The sequence below is a fragment of the Chroicocephalus ridibundus genome, chromosome 8 (genome assembly GCF_963924245.1).
Source record: "Chroicocephalus ridibundus chromosome 8, bChrRid1.1, whole genome shotgun sequence".
NCBI classification, from domain to species: Eukaryota; Metazoa; Chordata; class Aves; order Charadriiformes; family Laridae; genus Chroicocephalus; species Chroicocephalus ridibundus.
Window position 1 is genome coordinate 48,780,052 of NC_086291.1, and position 25,047 is coordinate 48,805,098.

The 25,047-nt window shown below is 42.2% G+C and overlaps 3 protein-coding genes across 7 annotated transcripts; 1 reads left to right on the forward strand and 2 right to left on the reverse strand.

The window, feature by feature from the left end:
* Nucleotides 1-335: 335 nt before the first annotated feature.
* On the reverse strand, nucleotides 336-4,923 carry THUMPD1 (THUMP domain containing 1). The gene is made up of 5 exons (XM_063343096.1): nucleotides 4,645-4,923; nucleotides 3,690-3,870; nucleotides 3,072-3,320; nucleotides 2,221-2,502; nucleotides 336-467 (listed from the first exon to the last, which is right to left on the reverse strand). The coding sequence occupies exons 1-5, from the start codon at nucleotides 4,861-4,863 to the stop codon at nucleotides 397-399; spliced, it is 1,002 nt and encodes a 333-aa protein (XP_063199166.1). The 5' UTR covers nucleotides 4,864-4,923; the 3' UTR covers nucleotides 336-396.
* On the forward strand, nucleotides 3,799-19,463 carry ACSM3 (acyl-CoA synthetase medium chain family member 3). Of its 5 annotated transcripts, none has more exons than XM_063343092.1 (15): nucleotides 3,799-3,897; nucleotides 5,386-5,611; nucleotides 8,730-8,981; nucleotides 10,420-10,630; nucleotides 11,370-11,577; nucleotides 11,816-11,959; nucleotides 12,733-12,889; nucleotides 13,846-13,925; nucleotides 14,644-14,767; nucleotides 15,314-15,394; nucleotides 16,069-16,170; nucleotides 17,215-17,342; nucleotides 17,461-17,560; nucleotides 18,009-18,128; nucleotides 18,287-18,620. In XM_063343092.1, exons 3-15 carry the CDS (start codon nucleotides 8,769-8,771, stop codon nucleotides 18,371-18,373), a joined length of 1,755 nt encoding a protein of 584 aa, XP_063199162.1. In that variant the 5' UTR covers nucleotides 3,799-3,897; nucleotides 5,386-5,611; nucleotides 8,730-8,768; the 3' UTR covers nucleotides 18,374-18,620. The 5 variants fall into 5 exon arrangements, with proteins under 5 accessions (XP_063199162.1, XP_063199161.1, XP_063199165.1 ...); XM_063343091.1 differs by lacking the exon at nucleotides 3,799-3,897 and adding an exon at nucleotides 5,054-5,178; XM_063343094.1 differs by lacking the exon at nucleotides 3,799-3,897 and adding an exon at nucleotides 19,325-19,463 and having other exon boundaries at nucleotides 5,266-5,611; nucleotides 18,287-18,409.
* ERI2 (ERI1 exoribonuclease family member 2) lies at nucleotides 18,907-24,973 on the reverse strand. Its single transcript, XM_063345132.1, has 8 exons — nucleotides 24,951-24,973; nucleotides 24,485-24,774; nucleotides 23,759-23,958; nucleotides 23,451-23,607; nucleotides 22,819-22,919; nucleotides 21,609-21,690; nucleotides 20,819-20,907; nucleotides 18,907-20,477 (listed from the first exon to the last, which is right to left on the reverse strand). The coding sequence occupies exons 1-8, from the start codon at nucleotides 24,971-24,973 to the stop codon at nucleotides 19,134-19,136; spliced, it is 2,286 nt and encodes a 761-aa protein (XP_063201202.1). The 3' UTR covers nucleotides 18,907-19,133.
* Nucleotides 24,974-25,047: the final 74 nt, after the last annotated feature.

Here is a 25,047-nt window from a genome sequence, read left to right on the forward strand (position 1 = left end):
CCAGCTGTTTTTAAATGCTTGCTTAACAAAAATCAAGCCTACCTAGCACGGCATATGCAAACACATCTTCCAGCCACCTAACGCTTTTCAGAATTACTCTACAAGTAGAAGTAAGTGACTACCAGGTGAAGGAGCAGTGTGTTCATTCTTTGAGACCAGATATTTTAACTCACAAGAGGCTTATTAATAAGGAAATCATGACAGCATGTAATGAAGTTCCCAGAAATGACCATAAATATTGCATGCATCCAAATTAAGCACCCTGCTTATATGAATCTTGAAAGCCTCAAGATTTAGGGATTAATGTGTTGACAATGAATGTTCAGTAAGTGCAAATTATGAGAAATGAGAAGTAAAAGAATGCAGACATCTTTAAGACTGCAGTGTAGGCAGCATCTAAATGTCAGGCATGGGCTTGACAAATGGATGGTAGCTTTTCAGCAGTTTCTTCTGAAGAACTGTAGATCCTGTAGACACACAAATGAGTGAGAGAAGGAAAAAAAAACAACCCAAACAAGAAAACCCCCACGAACTATCCATGAGTCTATCTTTGTCCTTAGTAAGACAAGCAGGCTGTCCTGAATCCTGATCGCTGGTATCAGCCACCAATAAACATTCACTGTTGGCCTTTGTGTCTGGTCTCAAATGGTTCTTTCCTATGTGTGACCTAGACATTACTGGTTTTAATGCACACAGAAAAAGCTTTAAAATTTAAAGAAAACACTGATGGAGGTAAGAAAAGCAGAGTTTTAATAAATGGGTGGTAAGGGAGACAGGACTGGGGAAAAAAGTCGTCTTAATTTTCCAACTTCTAAAACAATTTTGAGAGAAGAGGAAAATATAAATTAAACACTGTTGAGAGACTTGAACACAGCCTTTTCATTAAATCAAGACAAGTAACAAGTGGTGTTCTTCAAGATGAGTCTTTTCCCGTTAGCAACCCACAGGTTTTTATGCTAAAAATGAAATACTAAAGCTACACAGTTGTTCAGGAAGCATACTCAAAACCCTACTGGAAAGCAGGTTATAGCTGCACTGGTTTTGTTGGTTTTTAAAAATCGCTGTGATACCAAAAGAGTTTCTGTAACAAACCGGCAACAGAAAGTCTCACTAACATTACTTTCAATCTGAAACAAAATTAATACTGTAAAGCTAAAACTAACAAAAATTAAACTTAATTCCCCTTATCCAGTACGGTATAATGGAGAGCTTCTTTCATAAGAAGTTTCCAAGCAGTATTTAAATTCAAATTTTGAAACCTAAGAAAAAAATAAAAACAAAAAAAGACTTCATAAAACCCCCCAAGGATAAAGTCTTTGGAAAGAGCAGCAAAAGGCTATTCGCAGGAAATTATTCAAAAGGATTCTGGTCAGTGACTACAGCGTTTCCTATAAACCAGTAACTGCTGTATATACAGCTAATGTAAACACACATGTAGTTTTTGCTAAAACCATCTGCAATGCCTGCACTGTACTTCTGTTCTAGAACAGTCAAATCTATTACTCTAAATTGTCTCACACTATTCAAGTATTTTGACCATAGCAATTCTTTCCATTCACTTTAAAGACTTAGCATATCCTTGTAAAGCAATGTGTATGTGTGTGCATATATATATATATATGTAAACCCCTCCATCATACAGGAAATGATCGGGTTTAGCTCATTCTGTTGTTCACACCGAAAAATGTATCTGACTTCTGCAGTCACAGCAGTTGTTGGGATCACTTCCTTAAAAACCCTCTGCAAGCAACTGTCTGTTTCAGATCTCTCACTTCTGTGAATACTTCCTGATAGAGCTGATTTTGCACTACCTTTTGATTTCTGTAGCCATCAGGTATAACAAGGGAGAGTCAATATATGTCAGGATAGCCACATTTACACATGCATGCCCACACTCCTGCTTTTTGTCCTAGGTAAAGGCAATGCAGAACAAAACCGTAGAAGAATGACAGCAAGCTTCACCACAGTGGTGAGGCGCTGTTGAGCACTCTTATATCTGCTGTAATGTCAGCTCCACCTGAAACGAGCATTAAAATTCTTACACATGTGGATTTTAAAAATAAGATTTCAAAACAAAACCCACTCTCCTCTTTAAAACGCCCTTTCAGAACTCTAGGGCAGCTTTTTTTTAATAGGTTTCAATTGTGTTTATCTTTCCTTTCTATTGCATTTTCTACACTGTCAGCACATCATTCCCCTTGGTCTCAGCTTCTATTTCACCTTGATTCTTGTTCTCTTGTTTTACTTCTTTTGAGCTCATCTCCTCCTCCTCGGTTTCTGGTTTTACTACCTTTGAGTTCTGTTCTTCTGTCAGATTTGATGGGGTTTGTTGTATGTCTTCTTTGTTGCTCTTCACCACCTCCTGTAGATTGTATTTTCTGAACAGAACATAGTCTCTCACCACACTCAAGCAACAGACGTTTTTTATTATTTCCACCACAATTGTATATTGTGGGTTATTAAGATCGACTTTGTTTTCTGGATTGAGGCTGCCCACAATTCCTGTAAAACAAAATGTAGTTTAAAAGATGATGGAAAAACTGTTTCAGAGCATAAGCATGCCCTACTGAAAGGATAAAAGTTAAAGAGAGAGAAGGCAACAACCCCCTTAGTTGTAACCAATTACTAATTTTTTTAATGGCTTGAAATAGCAGATCAGGACAAGACTCCTAGAATATACCAGCAGTAGGACTGAAGTAACTGAAAAACTATCCTACTGCCATTACCAAGAAACAAAATACTCGAGTAAGGTGGAGCTACTTTGAGTCATATATTCAATTGAAATAGTAACACATTATTTCAATATAGCATCCACAGAGAAAGCCTGATAGCAGCCATTTCAAAGCACATGTAACTGACACTCCAGATTATATTCAACCCTGTACTCTCTTCTGCTTGTTGTCTCTTAAGACATCAACACCAACAAGGAATATTGTTGTCAAGCTTTTTTAAGTCTTAGAGTAAGCGACAACTATGTATGCCCATTAAGACCACTTTTAAATCTGACCTATGCATGCAGTTTTGGGCTGCCTATATACTTGTTCTCGGTTTTGTGGAAAATCCATACATACCTGCCAATTCCTTAATTACTTCTTCCCTACTCATATGACTGTTATTACGAGCTTTGTAAACTATCTGAAAAGTACCCTTATTAGGGGCTTTAAACCAAGGCTCAAAAAACGTTTCTGCATATTTTTTCATATCCTCCATAAAAGCCTTGCAAGTTCCAGAAATGGGTAGCATGCGCAGAATGACTCTTGTTTTCTTCTTTTTAGTGGTATGCATATCCTTTAATATATGGTGCACCAGGTTCTCAGGTTCTACAAGAAAAACAACTAGGTATGAGAAACAAATTGAAGGCACTTTCTCCCTTCTTCCCCCCTTCTAAATAATAAAATGGGGAAATGCATGCTTGGCTCCACTGCTGTCAGCCTCAAATATGTTTCTGTAAAGAGTTGTTTTACTATACCAAAACCAGATAATCAAAGATTATTTGGTCAAAGCAGACTCCTCTACCTTCAGCAACTCCGCTAATGACAAAATTCAGTGGCAATGCCAAAGGGAAGGGGAAGCACTGCATTTGTTTGGTATACATGAGTTTCTTGGAAGTCATGCTCTGTGGCCTGTTACTAACACAGTTCGTAGTAGTTTATTCCCACAGCATTACGCAGCATTGATTGATGTCCCACCTATGCCACGGGTTCTGATGAAGACGACGTTGTTGGCACCACTCTCCACTGACTGGAACCGCCGCAGCTTCTGCTCCGTTGAGGCACGGATCTGGCCAACCTCCTTCTTCAAAGCAGCCTCCACGTCATCCTCATCCTCCTCCCTCTCGCTTCCAGACAGCCGCTCCTCGTGATCTGAAAACTTCACACAAGGCACGTCTCTTGTTTGGTGGGTACCAAGTAACAGTGCCCACAGCTTAACACCCAGCAGCATGGCACCACCACACCCAGGGCCTGGAGGTGATGGGCAAGGGCCTTTTCTCCAGCCAACCTGTGGGGCTGCACTGGAATTTGCTTATATAAACCAGCATTTTTGTAGAATCACAGAATGGTTTGGGTTGGAAGGGACCCTAAAGACCATCCAGTCCCACCCCCCTGCCCTGGGCAGGGACACCTCCCACCAGACCAGGCTGCTCAAAGCCCGGTCCAGCCTGGCCTTGAACACCTCCAGGGATGGGGTATCCACAATTTCTCTGGGCAGCTTGTTCCCGTGTCTCACCACCGTCACGATAAAGAATTTTTTCCTAATATCTAACCTAAATCTCTGCTCTTTCAGTTTAAAACTGTCATCCCTCATCCTATCACTCCACTCCCTGATAAAGAGTCCCTCCCCACCTTTCCTGTAGGCCCCCTTTGGGTACTGGAAGCCCCTTATAAGGTCTCCGAGGAGCCTCCTCTTCTCCAGGCTGCACGTTTTCGCGAGCGTGGTGAACACAGGCAGGTTTTTTTCACACACGGAAATGGAGAAGCAGACTCACGGCGCGGCTCCCCCCGCCCCGCCACCGTTAGCGCTGCCAGCCTGCGGGGGGCAGAAGCTGAGCGGGGCGGCCAACACCGCACGGGGCCGCGCTCCCCGCCTTCAGCGGGCCGCGCTCCTGCCCGGCACCGAGCGACCGGCCGCGCCTCCCCCACGCACCTGCTCGGGCCCGTAGAGCAAGTCCCCGTACTCGCCGAGGAGACTGTAGGCCTCCCCCACGCACTTGCGCTCGTTCATGTTGCAGGTGATGAGGATGCCCCGCATGCCGGCCTCCAGCTGCCGCCCCCCGCCGCCGCGGGGCCGCTTGGCCCGCCCCGCCGCCGCCGCGAAGTGCCCCTTGGGCCGCCGCTTCCGCGCCGCTGGCTCCGCCGCGGCCATCGACCGACACCCGCTGCCGCCGCCGCGATGGCGTCAGCCGCGCGCGGCCCTAGCGCCCGCCCGCCGGGGAACAGCGCCCCCCCGCGGCCCGGCGGCGAGCGGCGGCCGCCCCTCACAGCCCCGCCGGGGAGCGCTGAGGGAGGCGGCGGGTACGGGACACCGATACCGACACCTCCCGCCGGGCACGAGGAGCTGCCGTGCTGCTCCGGGGAAGCCGGGCCCCGGCACCAGGTGGGATCCCCAGTGAGGCCCGCAGCCGGCTTCTAGGCTCCTCTCACAGCCGGTGGTGGTGTAGGCAGTGCCGTGCCCTTGGAGGTAAAAAAAAAACCAAAACCCACCCTTGAAAATTACAATTCGCTTCAGAGTTTACAGGGGGGAGGTTGAGTGTTGCCCCAGGCAGAGTACTCTGGACTCAGCGCGCTCAGCTGTGGCCAAACTCAGTCACTCGTAGCCCTTGATGCTTTCTCTTCCCCTGAACTCCAGTTCCAGGATTAAAGTCTGGGTTTGTGTTAATGATTCCAGCACTGAGAGAAACGGTGGGCCGCGGAGAGGAAAGGAGAGGAGAGGAGGGCTGCTTGCTGAAGCGCGGGGAGCAGCAGACCCCAGTCCTGCTCCACGGTGGGGTGTCGAACGCTGGCCCAAACCCCCTGCGAGGGAGAGACAGGCTTCGGCTGCTTCCCCAGCTTCCTAGAGAGCTGGAGGTGTCATGGTGTAGCGGGACCAGCTGAAACAGAAGCTCTTTATACAGGTAAATTTAGGCCTAAGATACTAGAGAACATGTGTTGACAGAAAAAATGTCCATAGTATAGTTTCTAAAGGAAGATGACTCTGTGCATCCCTGTCCTTAAGAGCCTCCCCTCCCTGCAGTAACTCAAGGGGGGGAAATTAAGTTTCTCAACATTTTGTGAAAGCAGGTAGAAGAGATAGCTAAGGAGCCCTCACTATCCAATGCGATATGAATATCCATATGATAATATGATATCGTACAGGACTGTCATGTTATTTACATCCAGAGAATCCAATTGGGCTAAAGTAGGAAAAAAAGGAAACTTCGTGAATTAGTGGAAGTATTTATTGGTTACAACTGTAACAGGAGGTGGTCTTTAGGTCTTATCTGAAGCTCTGTTACTGCAAAGCCTTTGAAGCTCGTACGATTCTACAGCAATTGTTAGACATCAGTGGGATTATTGACCACACATAAATTAAAAGTCCCTAAAACTTTGAAGGGCTGAGGTTGTCTGAAAGACTCAAAGTTCTGGTGAATTATAGTGATAGTGTCTGGAGCTGGGCATGTCAGGACATGTTTGAAACACGAGGAAGAATTTCTACAGGGAGCTGTGAGCAGTGCAGAGGAACTACAGTTTAACCACTCAGAACATAGCTAGGATACTTCTGTGGTGAAAAGTGCTGGGGGACCTGGAAATACCCATCGGTGCTCTGGAAATTAGCTATATGTCCTACCAAAAGAATAGGTTATAGGTTAGGTCACTGTGAAAGTTATGGTATTCCTCCTAAACTGGAAACCTTGCCTACATATTCCTGGCACACTTGCTGACTCCTATCACAAGTCATTGCTGTCATTTTCTCTTAGTGTTCGTGATGTGATCTTCTGGGTAGGGAAGCCCTTTAAGGCTGTTCCTCTGGGAGGATTGTGTCATATGCATTTCAGAGAGCTGTTTAAGATGTCACTACTGCAGACGGATTGTAGGTCTCCCTTTTGCTAGCCAGAGAGCAGCTTTGTTGTTTGGGGGAATCTGTTTTGAATCAGTTTCTTTCTGCTGCAGCGAATGTTTCGGGGAGCTGGTTAACATCTCCTTTGAGTGTGCGGTTTACAAACACGTGGGCAGAACCCCAGGAAAGAGTTCTTGCAAAAGTGCCAGGAGAGACCGCAACATCACCCCCATTGATCCCCACCCACAGGACTGTTCTGCTCCAAAGACATCGTTGGGTGTTAGCAATCGCTCTGCTGACCTCAGAGCCACGGTTTGAGGATGGAGATACAGCAGGAGCGATTTAGGGCTCTGGCAGGCAAACTCTCATGAATCTTGATGCCCCAATTTAAGCTATGGCTGTCTCTAGCTCCCTCTTGCAGGAGAGGCTGAAGGAGGGGCACGCACCAGTGCCACAACCGTGGCCACAGTGATGCTGGGCTAAGGCCTGGATGGCAGAGGGGATGGCATACATTCCCTCCTGCCTCTCCTATAGGAGCGGAGCAGCGGAGGCAGCAGTGCTGGAGCACCACATAGCTCTGTGCTCTCTGAACATGAGGCAGAGCCCTTACAAAACCTCACAAGTCACCAGGTATTAACAAAGGTGTTCCGGGCACCAGCTGCAGCATCCCAGGAATCAGTGCTCACTGTTGTCATGGCTGAACTGCTGTGGTTACCTGGGGAGCCCCAACCTACCTGCTGAGCAGTGTAGTTGCAAAGCCAATCATAAGGCTGTTGCTCCTGTGTTGCCCCAGAGTGTAACAGATGTGATTTGGCTGTAGCAAGGCCTGACAACAGTGTTCTTACACAGGCTGGTGGAGGGGAGGAGAAGGAAACAGAGATTTGGGACTCTCACGTTCTACCTCCACTGAGCTCTGCAGAAACCTATCAGCAGTTCTCACTGTGCTGGACTTGGTTGACCCTTGTGTGAGTCCAAAGTACATGTAAGGAACACAGGAGTCGGTCACCGGACATAATAACAGTGCAAAAGTGGGCACGTGGCCGGAGTCTGAGATCTGCATAAGGAGTTCAAAGCTGTGACACATCCCAGCACTTAGAGGGCTCCTCTTCAGTGCAAGGCAGAGAGGCATTAAGTTGGGATTGACAGCCTTTTGACAAGGTAACTTCCACCTACCCCTGCAAGCTGCTGGTCAGGACATTTTCTGGCACTGGATCAGTACTGATTTGCCTCTTGTCTGTCCACATTCCCTCTTCTCCCTGACCCTCTAGTCCTTCATTTGGCTGGGTTTCTCTCCAGTGTTTGTCATACACAGACTGAATGTTACAAATCCAAAAAACATCTGTTTGCTTCACTGAAAAACTAAAATCACATTATTTTTATGGCTGGATAGTTATTAATTCCATAAGGAACTAGCAGTGTTTATATTATTTTGCAAATAAAAGACAGTTGACAATGCATGAAAATAATTACTTCAGAGTTGTCAGACTTCCTGCTAAGTTGACTCCCTTTGAGAAGTAAAGCTTTGCATTTTGGATCCTTTTTCAGGGAGTCTTTTACCCTGTCTCATAAAGTGACGCTTTTTGCTGACCACACACCAAAATTATGTTTAAAACATCAATGTTTAGTATATTTAGTATATTCTCAGGGCTTTGCTACATTTATTTAATTCCTGGCAAATAATATATCCCTAGTGCTTGTAAACTAGAAAAACTGAAAATATCTTTGTACCAAGTGATGCCGTTGTCACCCAGTAATTAATGCATGGTTGCTGGATTATCTGTGCAGTGTCTTGGTCTACGCTGGTACTTCTGTATTGTCAGTCAGTAGCAGACGTTTCATTTACAGAAGTCAGAGTTGAAGTGCTTGGGTAGCGGTCAATGCCTCTCTGCTGTATAAGGCAACTGAAATGTGATCTACAAGATTAGCGGGGCTTGTGGGAAGGACAGGAATGTGAATTATAGAAAGCTGCCACAGTGACAGGGCTGAGTGCTGCTGGTTGAATGCAGGATTGGGATCTCAGCTGCATGATGGTCAGTGGAGAGCAGGGGCTGGATAATGGCTGAACTGGAGCTGTCCTCAGCAGTTACTCCAGTTAACTGTTGGGATTGTTGTTCCACCGTATTCCACTGTGTGTAGTAGTAAAAGCTGTTCTGAAACCGCATGGCTAATACCAGGTTTGTATCTGGCATTTCTAGGAGAGATAATCAGTAAGAAATAACCTTGAAGAGACTACTATGGCTCTTGCTGCTGTGCATTTTTCACTGAAGATCCCAAGCGCTATGTCCCTGCGGGCTCCCCTGAGAAGATCTCTCCAACTTTGCAGCCCGTGCTACCCAGTTCATGCCTCTCTGAGTTATGAAGCCATACAACACCAGTACAGACCAGAGGTGCCAGAATACTTCAACTTTGCAAGAGATGTGCTGGACAGATGGACTGAAGTGGAAAAGGTAACAATTACTTGACTTCTCAGACGACGAAGTATTTAATGCTGGTCGTTAATGCCGAGTATCTGACAAATCCAATGACCAAGACACTGGGGTTATGTTCTGATTATAATCTGGTGATCATCTCATGAACATGTAGATCCCTTAAACCACGTGCTGTCCTGTCCACAAGTCCAAGTTGTTCTTTCCTTTAATCAGTAACTCCAGTGAGACTGAGTGTGAGTAAATAGGTGCCTCATAAATTAGACTGTGAACTGAACCGCTCTAAACCTTGCATCAATTCCCCCATCAGCTGTGACATGCACCCTACCTAGATATGCCGGGGAAATCACTTGACTTTTATGTGCTTCATTGGCTGCCTATAAAGTCAATAATAAATACAGTGTAATGTCAAACTTCACCCGCCTATCCCAAATGTGAAATCTTTTGTATTCGGGGACTTGGAATCTACAAAACTGAACAACTTGGAACCCCAAACCAGACACGAGCTCTACACAAGGAAAGCGAATGTAGAAAAAAAACCATGGAGTATAGGTCTATCAGTTTTCTTACTACACAGGTCTGGTCTCTACGGTTGTAGGACTGATTTTGCAGGCTCAGGCTGTTCATGATGAAGAGTTAAATGCGGTTACGTCCAGCCTGGCAGCAAGAACAAAGGAGAGGTATTAACTGCCTGACACAATTGTTCCTTTTGCAGGTAAAACCAGTTTGGGCAGGCTTTAAATGAAGCAAGGAACAGCCTCTGGAGAAGAGGTTTTGCCCTCTGAAGTGCACAGATAAAATCTGCTCTCCTGAAAATGAACCTTAGTGTTATTGTACCTTCAAATAGATAATAAGGTGTCATATTATTGCTACCCTAGTGAATTCTTTGCTCAGGAGGTGACTTACTATAGTGCTACTGCTAAAAGCATTGTCCCCCTTTAAAACACATTGTATACATACATTTTAAATCACTTCACACATCAGTTAAGTGAGACATTGATTAAAGGTCATGCTGTGTCGGCCTATGCTTTTGAAACTTTGATGTAATTTTCAGAAGTACTAGACAGGCCCAATTCCAGATTAAGTTGCAAATGAGCTGTGATGGCTCAGGAGACTCTGGGGCACAACCCAGAGGTACACACATTCATCAGCTGCTTTGTTGGTGTGACCCGAACCAAAAAGATTTTTCTTTTTCTGTGCTGATTACTGTAAACCTCTTCAGAGTGTAAGGTGAAGAACTCAGGAAAGGAATACAAATTTAATTTCCTAAATGACACTTATAGGCTGTTTTTTTAAGGGAGAGTCCTCTGCCTCTTTTGAAGTTGGTAGCAAATTTCTGTTGCATCCCCAGGTTTCTCCAGCACTGAATAAGTGATGAATGCTTTTCTTCCTCAGAGTTAAGGTAAATGCAATGTGTTTCTAAAATGAAGCATTTGTACTGTACCCTGTTGTTCTATAGGAGGGAAAAAAGTCTAAAAACCCCGCATTATGGTGGGTAGATGGTGCCGGAGAAGAGGTGAGGTGGAGCTTTGAGGAGCTGGGAGTGCTGTCCAGGAAAGTGGCAAATGTACTCTCTGATGCCTGCAGTCTGCAACAGGGAGACAGAGTTATTCTGATTCTGCCCCGGATCCCAGAGTGGTGGCTGGTGAATGTGGCTTGCATGAGAACAGGTTAGTAAAAGCACAGAAATGGTATATAGGTACAGAAATTGTGACTTAAACCAATCCTTGCTATTTAATGCACTCAAAACTACCAACATGCTAATAAGGATAAACTATTGCCGTGCTGGTCAAAACCACTCTTTATGCCAAGTTTTTCCTTTGTGGTGCTTTTCGGACTTTTGCGCATGCTCTAGCTGTTAAGAAAACCCTGTGAGCCCATGTGCCTCTGTCATTCTCCTCTTTCCAGCACTCATGACACATCACAAATGCACCCCCTTGCTAACTTGCAGTGAAATTAGCCCACACTAACGACATGTTTTACACGTTCCCTGTGGGATCTGTTAAATACTTGGGGATTCCTCGTATTTACGACCTAGAATGTCTGGGTGTACCTCACAAACACTAGCAGTATACCTTGTGAGACAATGGCTATGTCTACCAGAAAAGAAGTCAAGTCCAGAGGGATGGCATGTTCCAGGGACAATGTTTTCAGAACAAGAAAAGTTAGTCTGTTGATTCTTTTACTGTCCCATGATCATTATAGTATTTGCTAATGTGTGCTAATCCTCACATAGCATTTAATCCATCAAAGAAATTGGCATATTTACAAATGTAGGGCCAAGTCCTCTTTTAGTACAGCCCTCCCTGTCCCACTCAAAAGAACAAAGTAAGCTGAATTCTGCTTGTAGGTACAAGCGTTATTCTTAAACATTGAGACTGTTTTTCCATTCCTCTTCCTTCCCTTTAGGAACTGTCCTGATTCCTGGCACACAGCAATTGACAGCAAAGGACATTCTTCATCGACTACAGAAATCCAAAGCAAAGTGTATCATCACTGATGATTCTGTGGCACCAGCTGTAGACTCAGTTGGGGCTGAATGCCAGTCTCTGAAATTCAAGCTGCTTGTGTCACAGGGCCACAGAGAAGGATGGCTGAACTTTAAAGATCTCCTGAAGTGAGTAAATACCGCCGTGAAAGCACCTCAGCAATAATGAAAGAAAAGCACAGTGGTTTGTTTTGAATAGGAAATGTTGGCACACACCAATATATTTTCACCCTTTCCAGACTGCACAGTGGAAAAATACCAATGTTTATGGCACTTCCGATTGCTACAGTTATTTTGGTTAAATATTTTAAAAAATGCGCAAGTCATACTTTCCAATCACTTTATTCATTGTTTTGCTTATTTTAAGAAATGCTCCTTCTGATCACCAGTGTGTGACCACAAAGTGTCAAGATCCAATGGCCATCTATTTTACCAGTGGAACTACAGGATCTCCAAAAATGGCTGAACATTCCCACAGCAGCTATGGTATTGGCCTCACAGTAAGTGGAAGGTACAGGTATCGCTTTAAATCAGACATATTTCTGCAGCTGGTCACATAGGAGAAGAAAGAGAAACACAAGAATTTTACTGGAAGCTTTTGTTTCAATAGTTTAAACAAGAGCAGTTGTTTTACATCCCAAAAAAATGGTGCCTTTTTTTTATAAAACAAGGCAGTTTGAGTCCGCTGCCTTGGTGTATAGAGAATGTAGCAGTCATGTAGTCACTAACTTCTTTTTAACATTTTCTTTAGCTTTTGGTAAATGAAGTCTGTACCATAAAAGGGGAAAAATCATGGGTTGGTTAGGCTTCTGAATTCATGTGTGTCTGGATTGTACACAGTTTCTGCAGGAACAAAACGCTGATAGTTCAGAAAATTTAAATTTCTAAGGCAATGTTGTTTATAAAATTGATATGGCAGTGCACTTCACTCTAATAGGTAAAGAATAACAAATCAGAAAATACCAAACCAGGAGTGAACAAAAAAAATTCCTCGTCCCTAAAAATGAGTTCAACAAAACCCCGGCAATCTCATACATATTCATACAACATCATGTTCTGAAGTGGCGTTAGCTTGTCCATCAGTATAAATTTTCCCGTAGAAAAATGCAACATCAACCTATCCCAATGACATCCTCACTATGCTGTGACTTACTCCTGCTTGGAAATTCAGCCTTTTTTAGTTGCCATTTACCCAAGGCAGTCAGTGATGGGTTTGCTTCACTGGCACATTTTAATATTTGCCTTGTCCCTGCCAAATAGAGACTGTGGACCTTGTGTTACCAGGTACTGGCTGGACTTGACTTCCTCAGATATATTTTGGAATACATCAGACACGGGCTGGGCAAAAGCAGCTTGGAGCAGCATTTTTTCGTCATGGATTCAAGGGGCATGTGTATTTGTACATAAAATGCCACAGTTCAACCCAAGCGTTGTCTTTGAGGTAAGTGAGGAGAGCCCAGCAACAAACAGCACTGTTCTCTCGGGCTGGTCTTCTTGCCCGTTTTCCTTCCCCCTGGTGCTGCATGGGGGCAGCACGCAGCAGAGTTATGACTTTCACCAGGTGGTGACCAACTGATTAGTTAAGTAGTGAGTATAAAATCTCCCAAAACCCCAAAACAAGAGCATGTTTGAGATCCAAAGAGTTTAATCATATAATCTGCTCTGGATTTGACTGCACAAACCTGCAAACATTGTTGGCCTAAAAGTGAAGTACACAAGAAATTGTTCTGGAATTTGTGGAACGCTTTGGTTTTGTTATTAAAATAAGTGACAATAACACATGAATGAGAATTTCAGTTGCCTGCACCATGTAATTCAAACTTAAGGAGTGAAGAGGCAACGAGGTTGAATTTCTTTAGCAAAAGACACCAACATTATATTCTCCTACATCCTCCACACATAACTCTTCATCATTTGAAAAAAGACTACCATGTTTCATTTTAAATGGAGTGACTTTATCAGCATATCCATGTTAATGAGATGGTTGGAAATTGCTAGTTAATATTAGGATATGTTGAAGAACACTGTCAGTTGTACACCTACAGAGCATCTAAAAAAGTAGCCTTATGGTTTCACTTGTTTTCTACTTAAACTGCAATTATGAAGAAATTCTGCAAGAGAAACTGTAAAGCTTTCAAGAGCAAAAAACTTTGCTGTGTGGAACTAATTGTAAAATGATGTACATTCCGTTTTGAAAAAGAAACTAATTAAATGTAACTGCTGTGTGTTGGAGTTGGCAAGTACATCGCTAACTGCTTTTAGGACACTTAATGTTTTGTTCGTGTGTTTCATAAGCTGGATGCAGAGATCGTTACATTATCTCTTACAATGAAGATGAGACCTGACAGGTTTCGGTATATTGGCAACATTTACTTTTTTTTACTCTATATTCTCTAGAGTCTGTCAAGATTTCCCATAACCGTCTTCTGTTCTCCACCAACTGCCTATCGAATGTTTGTGCAACATAAACTGTCCAGGTAAGCAGAAGCAAGAGTGTCCTTGTTAGCGTATTTGATCAAAACAGTAGACCAAATGCTCATGTTACCTTGATTTTATTCCAAATTTAAAAACGGCATAACATTAACACCACTCATGTATTTCTCAACATTTTGAATTTTAAGTATGAGGAACAAAATCAGAATAAAGATTTAGGGATAGCTTAACCATCTCAGGTTTCACAAATTACAGTGAACTTGCATAACACTTTGAGAAGCAGTTAAGCTGGGGATGTAATAGGATACCCAGGATATCATGATTAATGTATCTTCAGAAGTGCTTTTATAATCACATTCCCCCCCTTTTGTTTTTCCGCTTGTTCCTCCAATACTATAAGAAATGTGTGTGTCAGCACATCTCAGTGTAATATATGAAATACTGTTTGGCCTCATTTAACTCGTCTGTGAGTCTTTATCGTCATTAGGGTTGAACTTTTTTATTTCTCTTCGGTTTAGACCCCAGTTCAGATTCTAGTGTTAGAAACAGTACACTGATCATTACAGAAGGTTTTTTTCTATTTGCATTTTTTTTCAGATTTGTTTTTGTTTAACACTACACAGTTCAAATGGAATGAATAGGACTCAGTAAAAATTTTTGTTTTACGTAGAAAGGACCCCACAATACAGGAATACAGTAGTGAGTGGGACATGGCAGATAGATAGATGACTGCCAATTATTTGTTTCCTCTTTCACACTAAGCTATATGTTCAAGAGCCTGCGGCGCTGTGTGAGTGCTGGGGAGCCAATCAACCCTGAAGTGATGCAAGAATGGAAAGCGCAGACAGGGCTGGATATTTATGAAGGCTATGGACAGACAGAAACAGTATGTTCTGCTTTACAAATGTAAAAATGTATGCTTTACAGATACAGCAATAAATTCAATTCAGGTTGCCAAGAAAAAGTGATTAAAATCATTTATGCATGGTTATGGCTTTTAGGGGGAAAGTCAATTGCAATAAGCAACACTGGAAAAATGTAGGTTTTGTATGTCATAGAACAATCATAACAGCTTCACCCAAAATCCAAGGACTGTTTTTCATGCCTGTGGACTTTGGATTGGGAACTAACACAAAAGGGGTATATTCCTCATTAGTGCATTCCAAATTCTGCTTTAGAATCTATCTTTAGAGCACTCGCTAACGTTATTCAGAGCTGTGGGCATGATTCTGAGGGTGTAGTTTATTTCTGGAAGTTTAATCATTGGATATGTGATTATAATGAAGATGATTAGTATTTCTCATAGAAATACATAATATTAGCTGAGTATTTTAAACCTAAGCTAAAGACTGAATATACAAGCCATAGTCTAATTTAAAGAAAAAAATAACAACCCCCACAAAAAACCCAAACCCAACAACACTTGTTACAGGTGCTGATCTGTGGAAATTTTAAGGGAATGAAAATCAAACCTGGTTCTATGGGAAAGCCGTCTCCAGGGTATGATGTCAAGGTATCGTACATCTGGTCGGTCACTCTGTCTCTTGTGTAATCACTTCCCATTAAAGAGGTTTGAGAGCTCTAACACAGAGTTGTACCATCATTCAGCAGTGAATGAGAGAGTAAAGAAATGCATGTTACTGCCCTACACTGAACGTGCAAAATAAGCAATTGACTTTCCTGTTGTACCGTCCTCACCAACATAGATGACAACCCACTGCTAACTGAAAGTTAGATATCAAACGTTAAGGTAATGATAGAAGTTCGATTGCTGAGCTAAGGAAGAGTGGAGTGAATGTTGTTTCTTGCTGATAACAGCTGCTGAAGCAGGTTCTAGCACCAGATCAATTTGCAATATGGGTTAAGGTTTTTAGTGTATTTCTTTCAGTTCTTACGTTTCCTCACCCCGTTACTTATGATCCTCCCTGGGGTCTTATTAACTTCATTACATGATTGCATTGTACTTGGCATTCCTCAGATAAAAGACATAGTGCAAAGTACAGGGAGCTGGTAATAATCTTATATTTCAGTTGTCGGAGTAAGACCCCTCTACTGCTCTAAATCATTTCCCAATAAAAAAAATACTTTGATTATATATTTTAAATGTGCACCAAGATTCTATAATCTTAACTTCATGCTTTTTAATTTGGCTCCAAGATAATAAAAATGTGTTTTGTTTGTTTTTAGATTATAGATGAAAACAGTAATATTCTGCCTCCTGGAAAAGAAGGAGATATTGCCATCAGAGTAAAACCTACGAGATCGCCTTTTCTTTTTACTTGCTATGCTGTAAGAATATTTCTACAGTTAAAGCAGATATCCTGTTAAATCTGTCACAAGGAATCTGGTGCCCCATTTCATTTGCATTTACTGGTCTGAAAACCTGTGGGGAGGAAAGAGGGATTTACATTTTTTTTTCCTGCAGATGCTTGGTCTACTTACACAATTATGTGTTTGATGAGATTGTCCTGCCTAGGAAGTTAAAATCCACTTTCTTTTGATTGTTATTTTTCTTAATATAAAGGGAAATGTTTGACAGACCCCCCTAATCCCAAAATACTCTTTGGCCTAAGGACTGGAGCTCCCACCTGGGGAGCAGGACACTCTTCAAATGCCTTCCCTCCAGATTTGAGCTTCATGGAGTGTTTTACGCACAGCAAAATTTTTCATTTTTTTCCATGTTGGTTAGAATTTTCTAGCCCAACGATGAGTAGAACAAATGCATAGTGCTTTCAGTTCTGACACCAGGAAACCTTATTAAATCTTATGGATAGTATCAGCCTATAATCAGGTCTTCTGAGCAGTACTGAGCATGCAGGGAAGGAGCACCATGCATACTGCTTAGAAAAATTCTTGCAGAACTCAGTTGCATTTGCCGTAGAATGTTTGTCAATTGCTCTCATTAACTATGCTGTGAAAAAAATAAGTCTCAGAATAGGAGATGCTAGAAATACAAAGGAAAAAATCATTAAAGGATAATCACCTAAAAGCAAATTCTGAGTTCCATAAGCCTACATATTTTTGCAACCTTCAGTGGTTCCTAAAGCCATGGGGCATAATATAATAAGATTCAAATTTTAAGTCTGTCACATTTATTTCAATTTATGAATTTTGTATCTAGTTTTATAGCTTAGTAATGGCGAATTAATAATTCTGTACGATTAACGTCCCAGTTGAATCTGATGCACATGACCACAGCATGGATCAGTCCAAAAAACTGAAATTTTTTAATATTTAGCTGCATCATAGTTTAGATGCTAAATATGTTATAATGCAATATTTCATGTATTTTTTGGGTAGTTTTCATGTAAAATGCAATTTAATCCCTCCTAGGATGATCCAGAGAAAACAGAGGCAACAATACGTGGGGACTTTTACGTCACTGGAGACAGAGGGATTATGGATGAGGAAGGATACTTCTGGTTTGTTGGAAGAGCTGATGATGTCATTAATTCTGCTGGGTAATTTAAGCATCATTAACAATAAATCATTAAACTTGAATAACATAGATGATTCAGATGTGATGTTACGTTTATGTGTTACCAAATACAACTAAAAGCCCTTTCCTCCTTTTTAAAGATACCGTATTGGACCATTTGAAGTAGAAAGTGCCCTGGTGGAGCATCCTGCAGTGGTGGAATCGGCAGTTGTCAGCAGCCCAGACCCCATCAGAGGAGAGGTGAACAAGTTACACAAGCTTACATATTTAAGTAGCTTTGTGCATACCAGAACTGGTAAAGCCCAACTTCCAAGGGATTTGTTTTTCTTTTTTAAATTAAAATGAAATAAATTAAGTCAGCATTTCTACTCTATCAGGCACTGGAGAACCCCCACAGGACAAAACTGACCAAGGCAATTGCCCCAAATCCAATACAACAAAAGCACCATTTGAAGCTTTCCCTGGCATTTGAATACTTACAGCTTTTTGTCTTTGTTATATGTATAGAAACTGCCTGCACAGTCCAGATTAATAGTGAGCACCCACAGACTTTAGCAAAACTTTCTGTAGCTGCCCTATACATTACTCTGTAGTTTGTCAGCAAATGTTTGGTTAAAGTTTCAGATCTTACTGTTGTGTAATGCTGTTTCATTGGCAATTTGAACCATTGCTGCCATAACTTCTTTAGGTAGTGAAAGCCTTCGTCGTTTTAACATCTGACTATGCTTCACATGATCCAGAAAAAGTGATGAAAGAGCTACAAGACCATGTTAAGAAAGTTACTGCTCCATACAAGTATCCTAGGAAGGTGAGTGCTCAAATACCCAAATAATTTTCACTACTATAAGGCAGTGGGTGCTAGCTGTTATATGGCTTATAAGCCTGTGCTGATGAGGTTAATAAAATGTAAAAATTTAGGTAAACTGTGTCTTATTACATATTGCAATTTCCTCCCTTTCCCAATAGATGGAGTTTGTCCAACAGTTGCCAAAAACTGTTAGTGGGAAGATCAGAAGAAATGAACTGCGCCAGAAGGAGTGGAGAAAGGATTAAAAGTACTTGTTACTTTTTTATAGGACTTTTTACAAAGTAAGCTACTGCAGACTTACACAGTAACATAGAGTAAAAGACATTATACTATGTCCTTCTTAGTTTAGGTTTGAATAAATTCTTAGCTGATCCCCAGCATTTGGCCATCCCAGGTGCTACACTAGTAGCTAATAGTACAAAAGCAGAGACATACAAATGAAATGGGAAACTCATGTGGTCAAGAGCACAGTAGGTGATGTGTGTTAAATAAACTATTTAATGAACTGTCACCAGCCTTTTATCTTTATTGTTACTTAAAGGATAAAAAACAGTTAAGAGTTTAAGAGAAAACTATTTCTTCAAGAATCCCTTCTAAGTGCGACAACTTCTAAATACATTTTTAGAAGTGAGTTGTAATCATTACAAGTATACTAGTAAAAAAGCATAAATAAAATCTGTATCATTAAAATGTTCTTTAAGAACTGGATTGTAAAGAATTTAAAATGCATGATAAAGCAGAAATTTAAGATCTGTAGCAACAGCTGCTCATACTTTAATTTTAGCACTTAATAGTTTTATCTATTCTCTCACACTTCATTAAGGAGATACTTTATGATATATTTTTGTATGCTTGAGTGATTTCCATTTCTATCTATGTGAACCAAGCAGTGTCATTTTTGTCCCACTCTCAGAACACGTATCTGACATTATTTGACCGTCCTGATTATATTAAGCATGATCAACTTACTGAGTTTAAGATTCGGACAAAAAACCAAATCAATTTTCAAGTTCTCATAGAGGGTCTAAGACAGAAATATTTTTTGTTGGAAGAATTTCCTACATGACTAGTGTAAGTTCCAAGAGAGGTCAAAGCATCTGCATTCGGGGTAAGACCATTAGATTTCTGTTTTAGAAGCGCATATTCCCACTTGAAGTATCCACAACCTACCTTATTACCTTCATGCTTCCCAACAGGACAACAAAAAAATGCTTTGCCATGATTTGGACCAGGATTTGACACATACAGTTTTTTAGCCCTTCGACCGCAGTTACACAGAGGGGGAGTTGGTTTTCCATTTTTCAAAGCTCTTACAGACTGATTCAAATTGGCTGTGGAGTTCAAAATGGCGGGAGACACTTTGGGCAAATTGGAACTTCTTAAAGGTAAGGAATGATCAAAAGATGCGGTTTTCTCATGATATATAGCAAAAGATGATTTTTTTGCTGGTGGGAACATTTTTGGACTAGTTGGCTTTCTTTTAGGAACCTCTGAAGGAGTAGAATAATTTCCAGTTAATGCTGATCGTGCTGAAATAGCATTTACCTTTGCAGATGGTAACTTAAAAGCTGAAAAATTTGAAGTCTGCCTTTGTACTGTTTCTACATTATAGATAGTAGTATCAGGACTTCTGTAAACAATAGATTTCAGGGGTTCCACAGGTGCTACAGTTTTCTCCAAACTTTGATTATCTGAACTCACCACAGCCAATTGTTTTGAAATTGTTTTCTCTTCAAACCCTGTTAAAATATCTGTACTTGACTCATCTTTTACTTGAGCAGAGTCTGAATTTTGTTCATATTGAGATTCAGGTATTAAAGCGACATCTTCCCAGTCAGTCAGCAGAGATAAGCAATCAGAACTAGTACTGATATCCTCGTTGGAGATATTAACTGAGGAGATGGTAGTGGAGACGAGCACTAGTCCCGACCCTGGTGCTGGAGGACTGTGTCTGGCTGTACGCGGGGGTTGCCCACTGCTCAGTCCTTGCTGAACGCCTGTTGACACAGCACTGCGAGATCGCTGCGCCTGCTCAAGAGGAACAGGAAATCTGTCAGTGGATGCTGTTAAAGAGCTTTGGGCTTGAGCATGTATCTCAGTCCTTGAGCTGCTGCTGGGTACAATGTGGACATCTGCAGAGGAATCAGTGCAAGTGGTCTGTTGTTCTTCAGTTTCTACGTTGGAATTTATCTTAATTCCAGCAATGCTGTTGCGGTTTTTCTCAGCCAGAGAGTTTGTTTTGCAAGTTCCATCTCTAGATGTTTCAGGTCTGCTGTTACTTCCCAGTGGAGTCCTGTCGGTGAAGTTTATAGTCGGTGTTCTGTAAATTGAATTATTCTTCTGCTGTGCCTAGGGAGTCCATAAACAAAAGGATATTTTGGAAAGTGAATACCCAGAAGTTTTAGGAATCAGTGCACAAAATTAATAAACATATCAGCCTAGGGACGTTCTGTTCAATTAATAGCCAAGATGCTGGGTTTATTATTTGAATAGGTCACCTTTCATCTGTGTTCCAGGCTACAAAGGCCAGGATGGATGGGGCTTTGAACAACCTGATCTAAGTGGGAGGTGTCCCTGCCCATGGCAGGGCGGTTGGAACTAGGTGATATTTAAGGTCCCTTCCAACCCTAACAATTCTATGATTCTATCATTAAAGCAAGTAGAAGGAAAGATATGAAGTAGTTACTAACCTCATCCAAAGATTTAGTAATCTTCAGCACACATCCATCACAAATCAGCCTCCAAGCAAGATGGGCAGTATTCCGAGAATCATCCAACCCTTCAAAAGTACGGTTATATTAATGTCTTCTTTTTAAACTACTACTGGGGCTAGTTCTTATTAGAGGAAAAATGTAATTTATGTAAGCCTTACATAAATGACAGGGATTCACAGAACGCTGACACATAGTTACCTAGTTTGAAAAAGAGAAGCAAAGTACAAAATTCCAAAAAATTCCCTGTGCTGAAACATCTGAAGGACCAATCCATAGAGCTGAATATATATCCGCAATTTTTAAAATCCTTGCTCTGTTTTATTACTCATGTAAAAAAAAAATAATCATACTGTGCTGGTATTCTTTTAGACTAATATGCTGTCCAGAGCTATCAGGTAAAATCAAGTTTCTTTATCCTGCCTCCGCCTCTTTTCTTTTGCATCTTAGCAATTAGAAATTGCACCCTAGCAATATTGAACATGCATTCGATAGCAGTAGGAGAGATTTCAGAAATAAACACATGGGGTTAGAAATAACAAACTCTCTCTGATCTTTGAAGCATCTAGCCTTTCTTGTTTTGATGTTTTTGTTGCACAGAACATTGCATAACCTGAAAACAGTAGTTACTATTTAGAGTAGTACTATTTAGACAAGCTTTAGTTTAGCTAACTAAAGCTAAATAGTAGCTATTTAGCTTTATCAAATGTGTGTGTGTGTGTGTATATATATATATCTATTAAAATGAGAATGATCATATCATACTTACCAGAATGTTCCCGTCCTGCAAAAGCTATCCCCAAATCCTGCAAAGCACCACTTAGCCCTTTAGGCTTCCTATTGTAGAAGGCCTAAGGAAAAAAAACACAGGTGCTTAACATAAAACATTTCAAAACCTCTTCATAATGAAGTGAAAACCATTTCAGAAATATCACCTTATGAATAATAAATCTCACAAGGCAATTGCACAAGTCAGGTATCTTCATTTACAGTCAGGATAAATAAGCCTAAGACCATAGGTGACTTACCCTGTAACAAATTAGAATGGAAAGAACCATGAATCCCTTCTCTCAGACTTAAACTAATCCATTCTGTCTTAGCTCTGGAGTCATTCGTTTGCACTTTATGGCTTACATTGATAAAGGCCTTAACAGCACGGCATTGAAGAATACAACTATAAAGAATACCTTGAGGTGTTCAAACTGTTGCATATTGCAAAGGCATGGGCATTAATATATTTGTCATAGGTATAAATTCTTTTTAAATGAGAAGTAAGTAAGTATTGCTACACACTCCCAGTATTCATTTGATCACAAGAAAGGGGGAATATTCACACTGTTTGTCTTTAGAGACCTAATTCTGCTACCTAGGTACAGAGCCTGAGCTCCAAGTGTCGGGACAGGTAGACTCCTGGATCGCCCTTTGAAAGTTTCCTTGACTACACAGAGGAAGGTACACTCAGGTGCTGCGAGCCCCCAAATTAGAATTCTGTTGCAGTGTAGACTGTGTAATAAAATATACATTCATTTTTTCAGTATCCTATTCATGCTATTCAGAATATACTTTCTGGTCCAAGTGCAGTTCACAAGCTAGACCTTTAAGTACCTCTAAGCAGATGATGATGACTATTTTCTACACAGCAACGTGAGGCAGCAGTAAGAGCACACAAAAGTAGGGAGGTTAGGAAGCAAGCAGAGGAAAAGATGTCAGGAAAGGAAGAGCAGCTCAAAAAATTGTCCTAGGATTATCATTGATGTATCTAACAATACCACCAGGTTTTCCTAGCATTAAGATTTCTATTAAAATGCACACAGTTCTAGGGCATGCAATTTGTTATTGCGCGATAACAACATGGAAAGAAAACAAACGTGTTACTCTAGTCACTGGAACATACAATATTGGCTTGTAACCTCAGATACAGTTTGCCTTTGAGATGGTAATACGGGTATAAATGTTTCACAGTCTATTGATCTTCTCACCCTGTATGTTGCTTTGAGATCAATCCAGGAATTTAAAATGTCAGGTTTTCGCAGCTGCTTCCTTTTACACTCATAGTGCAAACACACACCCAGGTCCCAGTCTGCACAGGAAAACACAAATAATCCATCACTAAAGAACTGGCCTAAAATCTACATAAACATGGCTTAAAATTCTACATAAAGGGACATTGACTAGTAGCACCCTGTACTACTGGGTAGGAAGCATAGGCTAACAGGCTTCATTAACACAGGCTAACGAAGTCTTTGTACATGAAAAGCACTAGCGTTGCTGCAATGGGACATCAGGGTAAGTGAATACCTATTGTTAGTAAAGAATGACTTCATGATGGGTAAAGAGCTCAAAGACCTTATTAAATCATTTTAGACACATTAAGAATGCTGATGCAGTTCACTATATGTAAAGCAGGAAAATGTAACCGTGTCAGATCATGGAGACAAAGATGTAATGAACACAACAGGATTCAGTGGATTTCATATTTTCAGTCACATCTTTAATACCTAAAAACAGGATTGACTCCCTAGAAGCGAAGATGCAATCCCACTAGCACCACCAAATGTTCATTTTTTGTGTGCATTATTCCAGAGAAAAAGCAAACAGAAATTTTATTTACCTGTCCAAGTCACAAAGGTGCATGGTTTTGCCTCTGAAGTAGAATGACTTGGAATATCTGAACCGAATATAATTTTCTTCTCCTTTTGTATCTTTTGAATCCATTTCAAAAACTGTGATAAACAAATATTTAGAGGGACCCCTTCATCAACCTGATTCTTTATGAAATAGAACGAGAAGTATGTATGTGTTAGTATGCGCTGAAATTAATTTGAGATTTGTTTTTCTTTAGGTCTTTAAAGGCATGTTTAAAAAAAATAGTGAATGGCAGTTATAATGGTGCAAAATAATACTAAATAGCAATTATACCTGTGTTATGCCAGTTAGTTCTGTACAAAATTGAGAGAGAATAGGATGCTCTTGGGGCTGGACATATGTGTGGAATTCACATTCAATCTCTCCTGTTGAAGTGTTTAACAGGACTGCTGGAAATTCAACTGTGACAAAAACAAAAGGAGAAAAACAAACAAACAAACCAACCCCAAAGCATGAAGCCGGAAATGTTAAAGCTGTTCACAGAAATTATTCCATTTGCTTTAAACTGATGTTGAAATGTCAGGAAGTGGAAGGAACACAGCGTAATAAGGAGGACATAGAACTTCTTATTGGAGCGGGGCGAGAGGAGGTCACGGAGGTGATCCGAGGGCTGGAGCCCCTCTGCTGTGGGACAGGCTGAGAGAGCTGAACCCTGAACAACCCATTCAGCCTGGAGAAGAGAAGGCTCCGGGGAGACCTTAGAGCCCCTTCCAGTCCCTAAAGGGGCTCCAGGAGAGATGGGGAGGGACTCGAGCAATAGGACAACAGGTAATGGTTTTAAACTGAAAGAGGGGAGATTTAGGTTAGATATTAAGGAGAAATTTTTCACTAAGGGTGGTGAGGCACTGGCACAGGTTGCCCAGGGAAATTGTTGAGGCCCCATCCCTGGAGGTGTCCAAGGCCAGGCTCGACGGGGCGTTGAGCAGCCTGGTCTAGCGGGAGGTGTCCCTGCCCAGGGCAGGGGGGTGGAACGGGATGGTCTTTGAGGTCCCTTCCAACCCGAACCCAACCCGAGCCATTCTGTGATGATGAAGACACAACGTCTAAAGCTGCCGCCCGTAAGCGCCAGGCCCCGGCCGCCCCCTGCTCCCGGCAACGCCCGGCCGGGCCGCTGCTGCCCGGTGCCCCCCCGCCCGCAGCACTCACCGATCTCGGGGCGGCGCGGCCCCGCCTCCCGCCAGCAGGTCGCCTCGAAGTCGAGGACGATGAGGTACCCGAACCGCTGCCCGGCCGCCGCCGCCCGCCCGCCGCTCCGCGCCCGCCCGCTGCTCCGCGCCAGGCCCAGCCGCCTGCCGACCGCAGCGGCGCCACCTCAGCACCCGCCGTGCTGAGGGGGCCGCCCTCCCCCGGACCCGCCGCCGGTACCACCGGTTCCCCCCCAGGGCCTCGCCCGCCCGGACACCACCCCCCCTCCCCGGTCCCCGCAGGGGCCTCAAGGGGAGGGATCCTCCGCTCCGTCCCGCACCTGGCCAGGCGCTTGGTGGCCATGTCCACTCTCAGCCGCGGGCGGGAGGGTAGCGACTGGCCCGGAGTGGCACCGCCGCCATTTCAAACCTCCCGCC

What these genes read in the sequence shown, in the direction of transcription:
- THUMPD1 (XM_063343096.1), bottom strand. Translation starts at nt 4,863, where the DNA reads ATGGCCGCGGCGGAGCCAGCGGCGCGGAAGCGGCGGCCCAAGGGGCAC. An exon ending in TGCTCTACGGGCCCGAGCAG is followed by an intron (nt 3,871 to 4,644) that starts GTGCGTGGGGGA and finishes CCTTGTGTGAAG; the next exon opens with TTTTCAGATCACGAGGAGCG. An exon ending in CATCAGAACCCGTGGCATAG is followed by an intron (nt 3,321 to 3,689) that starts GTGGGACATCAA and finishes TTTTTCTTGTAG; the next exon opens with AACCTGAGAACCTGGTGCAC.
- ACSM3 (XM_063343092.1), top strand. Translation starts at nt 8,769, where the DNA reads ATGGCTCTTGCTGCTGTGCATTTTTCACTGAAGATCCCAAGCGCTATG. An exon ending in GATGGACTGAAGTGGAAAAG is followed by an intron (nt 8,982 to 10,419) that starts GTAACAATTACT and finishes GTTGTTCTATAG; the next exon opens with GAGGGAAAAAAGTCTAAAAA. An exon ending in CATACAAGTATCCTAGGAAG is followed by an intron (nt 18,129 to 18,286) that starts GTGAGTGCTCAA and finishes CTTTCCCAATAG; the next exon opens with ATGGAGTTTGTCCAACAGTT.
- ERI2 (XM_063345132.1), bottom strand. Translation starts at nt 24,973, where the DNA reads ATGGCCACCAAGCGCCTGGCCAG. An exon ending in CACCTTTGTGACTTGGACAG is followed by an intron (nt 22,920 to 23,450) that starts GTAAATAAAATT and finishes TTTCCTGTGCAG; the next exon opens with ACTGGGACCTGGGTGTGTGT. An exon ending in TGCAGGACGGGAACATTCTG is followed by an intron (nt 20,908 to 21,608) that starts GTAAGTATGATA and finishes GTACTTTTGAAG; the next exon opens with GGTTGGATGATTCTCGGAAT.